Source organism: Gouania willdenowi, chromosome 7, assembly GCF_900634775.1.
Source record: "Gouania willdenowi chromosome 7, fGouWil2.1, whole genome shotgun sequence".
In the NCBI taxonomy this organism is placed as follows: domain Eukaryota; kingdom Metazoa; phylum Chordata; class Actinopteri; order Blenniiformes; family Gobiesocidae; genus Gouania; species Gouania willdenowi.
This window is the reverse complement of record NC_041050.1, coordinates 5,554,605-5,567,447: the sequence shown is the minus strand read 5'-3', so window position 1 is coordinate 5,567,447 and position 12,843 is coordinate 5,554,605. Positions and strand designations below refer to the sequence as shown.

At 37.6% G+C, this 12,843-nt stretch overlaps 1 protein-coding gene across 15 annotated transcripts in view; it reads right to left on the bottom strand.

The window, feature by feature from the left end:
• Positions 1 to 2,804: 2,804 nt before the first annotated feature.
• The window catches only part of LOC114467420 (membrane-associated guanylate kinase, WW and PDZ domain-containing protein 1-like), a 126,178-nt gene continuing 116,139 nt past the window's right edge, over positions 2,805 to 12,843 (bottom strand). For 13 of the 15 annotated variants that reach the window (XM_028453700.1, XM_028453705.1, XM_028453703.1 and 10 more), the window contains 5 exons: positions 9,602 to 9,686; positions 9,454 to 9,505; positions 7,846 to 7,989; positions 7,635 to 7,773; positions 2,805 to 4,872 (listed from right to left, as the gene is read on the bottom strand). In XM_028453700.1, coding sequence (XP_028309501.1) covers positions 3,797 to 4,872; positions 7,635 to 7,773; positions 7,846 to 7,989; positions 9,454 to 9,505; positions 9,602 to 9,686 — 1,496 coding nt within the window. In that variant the 3' untranslated portion in view covers positions 2,805 to 3,796. Of the gene's footprint in view, positions 4,873 to 6,368; positions 6,461 to 7,634; positions 7,774 to 7,845; positions 7,990 to 9,453; positions 9,506 to 9,601; positions 9,687 to 12,843 lie in introns of all 15 variants that reach the window. The other 2 variants (XM_028453714.1, XM_028453715.1) reach the window with 1 other exon arrangement.

The following is a 12,843-nucleotide window of genomic DNA, read 5'->3' as shown; positions in this document are numbered from 1 at the left end:
CAGTGTTTCCCAGTGTGTGTGCTGCATTTTAACCCCTTCTATTATCCTCAAATATTACTAACACATTTTATCATAATAATTGATTTCAGAAAATGATTTTCAGCAAAATGTTGACCAAGTTTTTGTGTCAGGCACTTTATTTATTGAATACATAAATAACCCCTTGATAATGAAACCATGACCTGTTCTCGAGCGCCAAACTTTTAAATTACAATTAATTTAATCTTGAACCATATTGATTATTGTTGGTGATAATCAATCAACACAGCTAAAACAGAGTGGGGTCAAATTGACCCCAGAGGAACACTAGTGCGTGCAATGTGTTCAATTAAACAAATAGACAGATGAGCAAAATAAAAAAGTGGAAGATTAAATAGATGATTAACTACCATATATATTCATAGATAAACAAATACATTATTCATGAATAAAACACTTAAATAGTTGAATAAATAGAAAAGTAACTGCATAAGTACATGAACAATGAATTTAAAACATAAATGAATAAATAGTTAGATGAAAAACCCAGTGAAATCACACAGATAAGACATAAAAAGTGAAATATATATATATAAATAGAAAAAAGATAAATAAAATAGAAATACATAAATTACCCCTTGATGAAACCATGACCATGCTAAAACAGCCTGGGGTCAAATTGACCACAGAGGAACACCAATGCATGCAATATGTGTTCAGCACATTGAGAAAATACTATGATAACTTTATGCTCAATTAATTGTACCCAAATTAGGAAAAGTCATGGAATATGAAGCAAAAAAAATTAATAAAAATAAAGCCAACTTTTTTTTAATGATAAACATGGAATGGGGTCAAATTTACCCCAAGAACAATAAAAGGGTTAAAACACAACAGTGCATAAATACAAAAAGTCATTTTGAATTTGTATGGAAAACTTTATTTGATAATAAAAATAGCATTCACAGACTTCTTTTGATAGCTACATATACATTGTAATCCATGTTGAGGAAAGAAGCTGGATAAGTCCACATCTACTTGTACTTTGACTAATGTTATGTATAGCTTCATGGGTCAAATAAAGCTATGAACAATGTAGTATTTATATATGCATAGTTATATAAAAAAGATTGGCCCATATACATGTACTGCTTTGATCAACACAGAGACAGCATTAAGTCCGGAGCACATTGCAAGAAATAATGCTTAAAGAACACAGACTGCACACAAGTGCTTTATAATACAAAGGCAGGCTAACCATCCAGAGAGATTCAAACCATCAAACAGTCTCTCACTGACCACATACAGACTTTTAAAATGTCTTTACATACCTGATCCAGAATAAATCAACATATTTGCCATAAATCATCAGGTCCATTTTCAGAGATATAAACACAATATCACATTCCTCACTGCTGAGGCTTTCATAAACTTCTCTTTTGTACAAGAAAAAGGCAACATATTATTCCTCAACATCTTCAGTAGTTACACTGGGAGTTTTCTTTACAAGTGACGACCGAGAGGGGGGAAATCTCCTTTTTTTTTTGTAAAATATCTTTTTTAAAGGTTGAATACACCATGACGACAACAGTGATCAAACAATGCATTTGTTGTGGTTCATCCAACACATGTTTTAGTTAGTTAATAAATGAAACATAAAACAGAGAACACACACAGAACACGTGTTAAAACGCAGCAGTCAGACTCCAGTGGCGTGACAGCATGGCTCAGCACAGCAGAATAAGTCCTCTTCCAGTACCGCGACCAACACAACAAACCTCAAGTGCGCTTTGTGTTGGGACCCAGAAGGCGGTCGGTGCACAAACGTGGACGGAGTAAACACATGATTCCAGTGTGTGTTCATTATTGACTCTCATTGGGATCCGCCAGGTAGAAGTGTTCCATTGTTTATTATTTTACTGACATTGAAATCTGCATGCTCTTTCTGCACAAAGATAGCTTTCCATGTGTTTGAAAAACACACAAGTGTGTCTGAGAAATCACACAGTGGGGCAGCATCAGCTGGTTTTAGGACAAAACTCAGAGTCGAGTGTAGTAATTACACTGAAATAGTAAATATAGATTTAGGATGATTTGCAAGAATTCTGTGTCCAGTAGTTTTGAGCTGGTTTTGCCATTTTTAAATAACTTAGGCTGTGTTCAAAACGTCATACTAACGTATGGCTCATACTAAGTCTGACGTCAAAATGAGCATGTAGTGCGTTCACATTAGATAGTAGGGCTGCACAATTATGGCCAAAATGATAATCACCATTATTTGGATACAAATTTAAATGACAATTATTATTCACAAATATTCATCATCATGTTAGGAAAAACGTATTTAACGACTTTTTAACAAAGAATATATGAATAGAGTGCAAAAGAAAAAACTTTAAACAAGAATTATGATAAATACTATAAAATTTACCCCAAAATTTTAAATTTACTATGGGCTAATTATTAATACACTGTTACAGAGTGCAACTCTTTGAAAACAATTACAGCGTATAAAGAAAAATTAAGAACATTAGGCTTGTCAGCAGCAGCTTGTCAACATTTTCTGTCTTGAGTGTATTAATATTAATTTTAACCTTCATTTTAAATGTAAAAATCACTGACAATCAGGCCAAAATCATGATCACAATTTAAATTTGATTAATTGTGCAGCCTTATTAGATAGTATGAAAAGATTGAGTACATGAGAGATACGCTGATGTATCCTATATAGGGAAAGTATGCACGGTGAGCACACTAGTCATACTCAACCGACCCATGATGCATTGCTAGAGGAACGGCTTCAAGCTAAAAATCAAATGTACTATTTTCAAAACAAAAGCATCTCTTTTTGTCTTCCATTAGTTTTTTAACGCTTTTGTGAATAGGGCTCTTGTTTTGAAGTGAACTGGAAGTTATGTCAGTAGCACAATGGAGGGTATCCAAACATCTCTGAAATTTCAGAATTTAATTTCTACTTTCTCGCTTAAAATGCTTTCAGACCTTTCAAAGGTGGAAAATCAATGGAGATATTTAGCCTCATTGTGCTTCAGGTTTTTGTCTTAGGTTTGAAATGCATTCTGGGAAACTTTGAAGTATAGTTCATTGGGAACAGTCATCATCCTAATCATACTTATAGCATATAGTAGACAGTATATACTTTGTTTGTAGTGTGTAGTACAGAGTGTGGCATTTCGAACATAGCCATAGTCTTATTTATTACTTATGTAATTTATTTATTTATTTATGTACCAAATATGTCGGTGGTGAACGCAACACGCCTTCCCGGCTTCAGTTTACTTCCTTCAATTCTACTCCTAACCTGCACCAAATTAAGAATTAAAAGTGTATTTAAAATGAAAAATTAGAAATATATTTATCTGACGTGATTCTTGCCTTTCAATGCGACATGGTTCGTCACTTCCTGTGAACCTTCTGTGTCTTGTGCTATAGTTTGTTCAGTATGAAGAAAATGTCTGAAAACAAGCTTAAAATTCATCCCAACTGGATGCACCCTCCAAATATTGAGGACAAATATTGAGAGTCAACAATGCCTAAGAAAAAGTAATATCACTGATTTCATATGCAGGCACAAACAATACCTTTACTACAGTACAACAACCTCTGGTATGTTCAGAATAGCAGAAACAAAGGATCGTACCGCTGCTGCTTCAGGAATCACTGAATTGGATCACAGGTAGTTATTTAAATCAATCAGTAAACCATTTGACCAAATTAATCACAAAAGTTTGTCTCCTCGTGAGTCCGATTCCAGTGTATGGTACAAAGTTTGCACGGACGGAGGAGAGAGTGGCGAGCGTTAGATGCTGAGGTCTTTGGGGCTTTCTTTGTACAGCCTCCTCTTGGGCTCAGGGAGCTGCTTGGGGCTGTTATTGTTATGGCCTGTGTTGTTGTAGGCAGCGTTGTTCTTCATCATGCTGTAGTAGTCCTTCAGTCGTGGTGCTGCTGCATAGTTCAGCTCCTCGCGGCTGTAGCTACTGTCAGGGGACGAGTCACGCTCCGTTCTGTATCGTCTCTCTGCCGCCTCGTTCATCCGGTGACTCTCCTCCCTCCTCTCTGCGGAAAAGTCTCTCAAAAGGTTGCCGTTCTTGGAGGATCGATCGTTCGTACGGCCTCTGGAGAGAGAGAAGGAATCCCCGTTGTTGTTGTTGTTGGTGTGCTCGGGGGTCGAAGGCTCCCTGACTCGCCCACTGATCTGTGAGTCCTTCAGGAGCCGCCGCTCGTACAGCTTCCGCTCAGGAGTGACGGAGAGGAACCCTCCATCATCGCACTCTCGCTCAGGCGTGCGATCGCGGTGTGCCCGCTCTGCCCTGCGGTCCATTGATTTTGCCCGTCTACGATCAGGTGAAGGGATTTGCTTCCGTGTAGGTGAGCGGTCGAGGGAGCCGCGGCGCTGCTGACGAAACTTCCCGTCCAACGTAGAGCTGCTGCTGGTTGAGCGCTCTCGGCCTCTCCGTTTCTCTGCAGCCGCAGCTTTCTTCCCCGAGCTGTCTTTCCTCAGAGTCTTTAGGAGTTTAGAGATCCCGCTCTCCGACTCGGACTTTTTCACTTTGCGACCTCGGCTTTTCTTGCTGCTGTTACTGTTCTCCGGAGACTGTTTGCTGAGGGTGCTTTGACTGTGATTGTTATTCCAGGGGAAATGATGATGGGAGTTAAATTGGCGACCTTGGTAGTCCGTGTGATCCGACCCGGCCCTGTCCTGGTTCCTATCCATGTCTCGACCACGCACAGCCTCGTCCTGGCGTGATGGTTTGTGAAGGTCTGGTGGATAGCTGGACTCCAATGAGGTGTGATATCTGCTGTTGGGTGGCAGCGGTCTCACTTCCGGAGTGTTTTGTGCCCCGGGTGTGGAAGGGTGCCCGTCACTGCTGCCGTCTGCGAGAGACGAGGAGAAGATTAGAAACACATGAAGCACACGCTGATGTTAAATCATATTTAAGTTCAGCCGCCATGACTTCTCTTTGGTGTGTGAGCTCTTGCATTGAGATGACAGAACATTCAATACAGAGATTTTTGGGAGTCATGCACACACGTGCACTTTAATACACTGTGTGCATTCACATTAAACATTCAGGCTGATTTAAATGTAGGGTCATTTCATGTCATTTCAACAAAATTTCAGGACATCCCACGCACTTCTGTCTCAAAATATTGTACAATTTTTTACCAATGTTCCTCATTAATTTCATTGGCACACTTTGCATTTTGAGTTTCATCGGATGAATACTTTTTGAGGGATGGAGAATTTAGTGAGAGTCAATCTTCGTGCATCCTTATTTTTCTTCCATTTTCAGCTTCCAATACATAAAAAGTGACACTACGTCCAAAATAAAATGAAGTTGCATAAAGAAAAAAAAATGTATATCCCAAGAAGGAGTACGTTTTTTTTACATTCCCACGTGCAGTTATGGGCCAACGAAAATAGTAAAAAAATATTTTTTTTTCAGATTTTCAAAGACTGTCACCCAAGAACTAATGCATATATGTGACTAATCATCAGTGATGTGAACAGTCTATGTTCATAGCTAAAATCTGATCAAATCACAGGGAGCTGAGGCATATGATAAGTTGTTTACTGAAGGCCCAAACATGTTCCAGACCCAAACCCCGACATTCTTTTTTCCAAATTTGAGGGGCTGGCATGTCCACCAGATAGGATGTATAGCGAATATTTTTGTATATTTTGAGAGAGTAGGTGGGGCTGTATTACGATACCAAATTTCAGTTTCCTATGTGATGTAGTTTCTGAGATATTGAAAGCTGAAAATGGAAGAAAAATAAAGTAAAAGTATTAATCCGATCAAACTAAGAATTGACAGTGTGTCTATTGAATAATTATGGAACAATTGGTAAAATTTTCATATTTTTTCAGACGGAAGTGCGTGGGCCATTTGTTAAATAACATGGAATGACCATGGAGTGAAAGCGTTTTTTCTTAAAGCCATACGTATATGTTTGGACTTTGGGGTTAAAAGGGTGACACACAGGATGATGTCAGCAAAAGCAGCAGGAGGAGCACATCATCAGGTGAAGGGAAAAGAAAGGGTTACCAATGACACAGCAGGCACCTCCAAGGTCATTCAACCGGTGGAAAAACTCAATATGCAAAAAAACAAACATACAAATCCATGTGTTTGGATGTAGCTCAACCAGAACTAAAGACTGAGAACCAAATTTGTCTGAGGGTGGGGTTTGTACATGTACAGATCCACAGGAACGCAAAATAGGCCAAGTTCAGTTCAGCCGTGACGAGACATAAAGCATGTGCACAATGTGAACACATCCAAAGGGACACACACAGGTTGCAGGGTGAGGATGAGCTGGAGGGAAATAGACAGGGAGGATGGATTGGGACAGACTTGGCTACAAACCGTTGTCTGATTTTGGCCCATTAGGTAGAAACAGGGCTCTCCCATCTTGTCATTCCTCATTGTACCAACAGCGAGATGTGGAGCCATCATCGCTGGAGAGAGGAGGAAGAGCCCAGCGACAAGAGACAGTCAAAGAGAGAGGAGGAGGAGGACGAGAAGGAGGAGGAAGAGGAGGAGGAGGAGGAGAAATAGAACAGACGAGAGGCTGTTTTATAAAGTGCAGAAGGGTTTGTAGTGAAAGACAAGAAATGTTTACACTCTTCATAATGTCAAAAGTGCAATCTGTGAGAGGAAACAACAGCGTGAAAGTCTTACACTGATAATCAACACAGTCTCAGACTGAGAGATGCTGCCAATGAGGCTAATGATGCTAATGTTTTCACTTTTTTACATGTAGTTTAGCTACATAATGAGTTTTACTTCTTTAAAAAGTTCATCAAAATCTGCAAAAGTGCTGTTGGAAATGTACATTCTAGTCATTATTCAACATTCATGCCATTGTGATCAATAATACGAGAAAGAAAGGGGTTTAAGTGTGTTTTTGGGGTCATTTTGTGTGTTTTTGTTGTAGTATTGTGTCTATTTGGAGTCATTTTGTTGATTTTTGTTGTATTGTGTTTTTCGAGTCTTTTGAGTATTTTTGTTGTCACTTTGTTTGTGTTGGAGTATTTTATATTCTGATTTAATTTCTAAATTCCACACAAAATTAGACAAAGGACATGGGCCATGAGCCACTATATGTCTGCTATCGAGTGTATTTGGGGTCGTGACAAAAGGTGGAGTCGCCTGGAAATAAAATGGGATCGCTTGAAATGTCTCGTAATAATAAAATTAAAAAACTACGGATTAAAATTTCATTTTTAAATTTTTAGAATTTGTTTATTGTTATCATTTTGCACACTTAAAAAAACGAAAGATAACAATACGTAATGTCACAGAAATATATATACTCATAAAAAGCGACGAATAGCTTAAATAAGTGTAACAAGTGTATTCCATACTTTCACTTTCTCAAATCAAAATTTAGTTCAAATAAAATACAGTTTAAAAATAGTAATTTTGTGCACTAATCCTGGCTACTCTGTATGTGCAACACAGCACAACAAACATGATCAAAAAAGTAATTTTAGACAAAGAAAGTCTCTAGGATCTAAAAATGGGGTCAAGACAAGAAAAAGGTTGGGAACCACTGGTTTAATAGAATCATTTTGAAGCTTTCCGTGAATATGTTTGAAATGAAAGCCTAACTGTTTGGTGCTAACCTACCATATTCAGGTACGGATCCATCTCCTCGTTTGAGGACGAGCCGCGCCCTCCGTCCACCGTTCTTGATCAGCTCGATGGCTCGTGAATGCTTCATGTTCTTTGTGCTCTCACCGTTTATCTCCAATATCTCATCTCCCACCTGAAATCAGTACAGGTGATTAGTCCCAGGCTCTTTGATACAAGCGCTGCACATGCACACACTGCTTCATACCCTCATTTTTCCATTTCTCACGGCGGCCCCGTCCTCCGCTAGTCTCAACACATACAGGTCCATGTTGTATTCCCGTCCTCCCCTTAAACTGAAGCCGAACCCTTTATTATCACGCTCCAGGTCCACAGAGTAGAATTCAGCATCCTAGGTGGAAGAAATGAGTTGATTAGAAAAGTTCCATACCATAAAGAGGACTTTATAAATAATGAGCCGTGCATGAGAGCAGGTCCCAGAGCAAGGGCACTGCAAGGGCTGAACTCTATCGTACACTCCTCACCAAAGTCTTCACAGAAAGAAAATCCCATAAAACCAATGTGGGCTTGATTTACTCCAACCAGGATTAGTGAACTTTAAAGAGGATTTACATTCTTCTTCTGTAACTTGTACAAGTATTCGAGGCGCCTTTGGATGACAATGTAACCTTTTTATTTAAATTATGTCATGGTTGTGTTTTGTAAGTTCATAAAAAGGAGGATCTGTGCACTGTAATGGAGAACATTAGCACGGCTATAAAAGGCTAATTGTTACTAAGGGGCAAATGAAGCTAACCTCTGATCTCATCCAGTCCACAACCAGGGTTGCAAAGAGGTGGAACATGTAATATTCTAAAATATGAACTTTTCATGGGAATTATTTTTTGGAATCAATCGGAAATTTAGGCAATATATCAACATTCAAGATATATCAAGTTTTCTATTTTGGCGATATAGAAAATTACAATATCACCTATAACCATATATGTTTATTCTATAGCTTATTTGTATAAAAATACCCATTTTACTGCTTTTGCTACTTCTCAGAACAGCAAAAAAAGCACAGTTAGATGGATTGCTGAGTGCATCCTAAACCAGATCTTCCCCTAAACAAGCCACACTACAGAACTCACTCACACATGCTGTCCCATATAGGGGAAAAAGCCAAAAGTGGTACATACAGTATTGTGCAGCTGTTTGTTAATACAAGTGCCTGTGTGGCATTTTGCATCAGCAAATTTAACCCAGAATTGTCTTTCTGGTGAAACTTTATCGAGTAAAAAATATCAAGATTTATATCGTGTATCGCTATTTTGAGAAAAAATATTGAGATATAAGTTTTGGCTCAACTTTTAATGGGAGTTATATCTTGGAATCAATCGGAATTTGTGAGTAAATTTGAATAACTGTATCTGATTCTGATAGTAGCATCCATGCAAAATAACATGATTTAAAAAAAAACAAAAAAAACATACCATTTCAACTCGGGCTGCAAAATTCCGGGAATTTTCAAAGTTGTAAACTTTCCATGGACAATTAGCGGGCAATTTTCCAAATTAACGGTTGGCTTATGACAGAGTTATTAAGAAGAGTTGGAACAATATATTTTAGCAAATATCAGCATCAGTTATTTAATAGCTACGCCCAATTTTCGGTTAATTCCATTCAATAATTCCGTTGAAAATCTACCGTAAATCTTCTGCCCCTTTGCAACAGTACCCACAGCTCACTGCTGAAACTGTCAATAACCTCAGAAAAATTCCAAAATAACCAATCAGCAGCTTTACATCAGCATTTTAAACAAATCTCCACATGTAGAAAAGAGTAATATCAATGTTAAATATGATATTTATACCTGTGTTTGTGTGGGAGGAGGAGGCGGAGCTCCTTTTGACTTTGAATTAATCCTTTAGGAAAGACGAAATCCATATCACAATTAGATATCGTAAGAAAAGTTTAAAAAAAACATTGTTTTGCGGAGCAGATTTTCAGTGAGGACGTACCGAGTCTCTGATGACTGAGGTGTGTGTGTTGTGGTGATGGTGGCGATCTTCTCGGCATTTGTCAGCAAAGAAGCATTGGAAGATTCTGGAAAGAAGAGTGAACATCAAGACAAGAAAAAAACAACAACAGAAGAACAAAGTGAAGGCTTTGGATGAACACACTCAGCCTGCAGCTGAATGTGTTTTCAGCAGAACTAAATGTTACCATCCAGTACAGCCCCCCCCCCCACAGCCAGCTGGATTCAACCTGACACAAACCGCCTTTGATGTTGTCCTTTGACATTTGCTCATGGGAAACACAGGCACCACTGTGCATGAGTAAATCACCAGTGGAAACACAGGCGAGCGCACAATGTTTCATCTGATGTGTCGGAACAGCGAGAAACAAGCATGTGTGGTTGTGCTGGAGATGATAATATTTGATCAGACAAAGACATACTGTAGGCCTCATGGATCAATAAATCAATGATCATTTGCTCAAAAATAAGATAAAATTGTTTAAATGGCCGCAAAGAACTTCGCTTATTTACATTGTCTGAAAAGTTTCTCGCATTGCATTGTGGGATGTGGAGTCCTGTAGACCAGTGTTTCTTGGGGGTACATGATGCCACTACATGGGGTACTTGAGAGAAAGTAGAAAATTAACTAAACTTACTTTGGTTACTGTTTCAATAGCACCGGGGGTTGTTCGTACGGCAACCGTACAAATAGTCACTTTCTATAATAAATACAATGTCTTTTTGTATTTGTTGTAAGAATAATGCACGCTTAGCGGTTGTAAAAGATAGTTAACCTTCTGAATGTTGACATAATTTACACATTGGACTGTCACCAAGTCAGTTAAATCAGAAACACAGGGGATACTTGAGAGAGAAACAGTGGGAAATTAAAAAACAAAAATGTTAAAAATATGGGGTTTTGCGATGTTTATTTTTAGTTTGAAATGATAATCATAATAATGACGATGAACATTATCTTGATTAAAACATGAACTGAAAATACAAGGGTCAGTTTTGGTCCCAGACAAACTATAGAATATTAAAATAGTAATGTTTCATTCTACTTATTTACAATGGGATTCTTTCAAATGTGTGTTATCACTCATTGATTCCATCATTATGCTCTATAGTTGTTTTTTTTCTTCCTAGAATTCTGAGTAAAATATTGACGTCAGACAACAAAGGTACTTGGATTCAGAAATACGAGAAATGGAAAGTTTGAGAACCACTGCTGTAGACGGATGCATAGAAGTGTTTTTATGTCATTCTTACTGTGATTTCTTGTGTTTGGCTCAAAAACTCAAAGTCACTTACCGACACATTTCTGGTCATTTTCACTGAAAGTAAGGCAAGGGAAGGATGTTTATTTTGGGGCGTTTACTAAAAGACCTGAATTCGGCCAAATGTGAACGCCTCTTGGAGTGAGGTGACATCACTGGGAATACTGGGAACAAACTAGAACAAAAATGGTGTCAAACCAAATACTTTCCTTTGTGTCTGGCAAAGAAATGAAACACAAAGTCACCGTAAGAATGAAGTAAAAACACTTCTATGCATCTGTCTACGGGACTCCACATCCCACAATGCAATGTGTGAAACTTTTTCGATAATGTCTATTAGAGCAGGGGTTCTCAACTGGTCTCACCCTGGGACCCACATTTTTTTTTAGAATTCAACCAACCAAATTTAGTTTTTCAAAAATAGATGTTGAAAAAGCACATATAATCATTTTTTAAAACATAAATCTATATATTTTCTTGTGCAACATGCATTTCACAGCATGCCTGTCAAAAAAAAGTTTCTTTCAAAATAAAAGACAAATCTATCATGAGAGACATTAAGTATTTTATTTATTTTTGACCAACTGTCCGCGACCCACCCAGTACAGGTCCACGACCCACTTTTGGGTCCCGACCCACCAGTTGAGAATTACTGTATTAGAGAGTGTTTACAGCGGAGATCAGAACACACTTTAAAGTGGCAAAATTCAACCTTTTATATATATATATATATAAATATATTTATATATATTTTTTTAAATGAGCAAACTATCTTTTATTTATTGATCTATGAGTCACGCTGTCTTTATCTGAAAATGATCATCTTCAGCAGCTTTAAACAACAGCTGCATGTACTGTACATGTAGATCTATTCTATAGGATAGTGGCTCTTAGTAACAAACCTCCAGGTCAGTAAGTAAAGTCAGTAGTAAAATCATACAAGGCTACAGTTTGGTACTTTGTAAAAGAGTTAGCATCTTATTTAGGTTAGACAACACACACTTGTGCTCTTTATTCGGCTTATTTAATCACGTCTTTATCACTTTATTCTCACAAGAATTATAAAAATGCAAACAAGACAACAAAGTGGTCACTGCAGGGTATTTTTAAGACTAAAAAAGTAGTTTTACTGCCTATTAGCAGGGAGTAGTGTATCATTATGTGAGTTTTAAGGTGATATTTAAATATCTTACAGTATCAAGAATTCATACTAATCAGCAGAATGAGTGTGAGCTTTGATTGTAATCTGGTAGAGAATATTTATAATGAGATAGTGGAGGATGCACAGAGATTGGCCGTCGTGCAGCAGGAACACGACGGCCAAAAAGAGCCTCATTCCTCTGAGGCTCTTTATTTCATGGCTGTTCTTTCTCTCTCTGAAGGGAACAGTTTGTTCAAGCCACACAGTTTTATTTTTTGTTTTTCTTCCATCAAACTTTGTACTGTGTTATTGCTGCATGCATAACGCTCGGTGAACATGTGTGTGTGGGAGTGAGTTCCCACCTCTCGTACCTCTACTTTCAATGTTTACATTTCTATGGAGTAAGCTGCGCTGTGGATTCACTCGCTTTCTCACTCAGTCTTGTTTTAGTTTTAGCTGAAATGTTAAGGCAGGGTTTTTCAACCTTGGGTTGGGACCCCATGTCGGGTCGCCTAAAATTAAAATGGGTTTACCTGAAATGTCTAGTGATTGATAAGAAATTACTGATTAAAATTATATATACACTTGATATGTTATCAAATATATCACATTTGTATACATGTATTTATTTTATTATTATTACATCATTACTATTTAATTGTTATTCTTTATCACACACGATTTCAAACAAAATTATATATATATTCTTTGATATTTTGCATGATAAAGAATAACAATTAAATATTAATAATGTAGTAATAACAATAATAAAAAATAAATATTATATATTTGAGGTGATATCAAATATATCACATATATAAT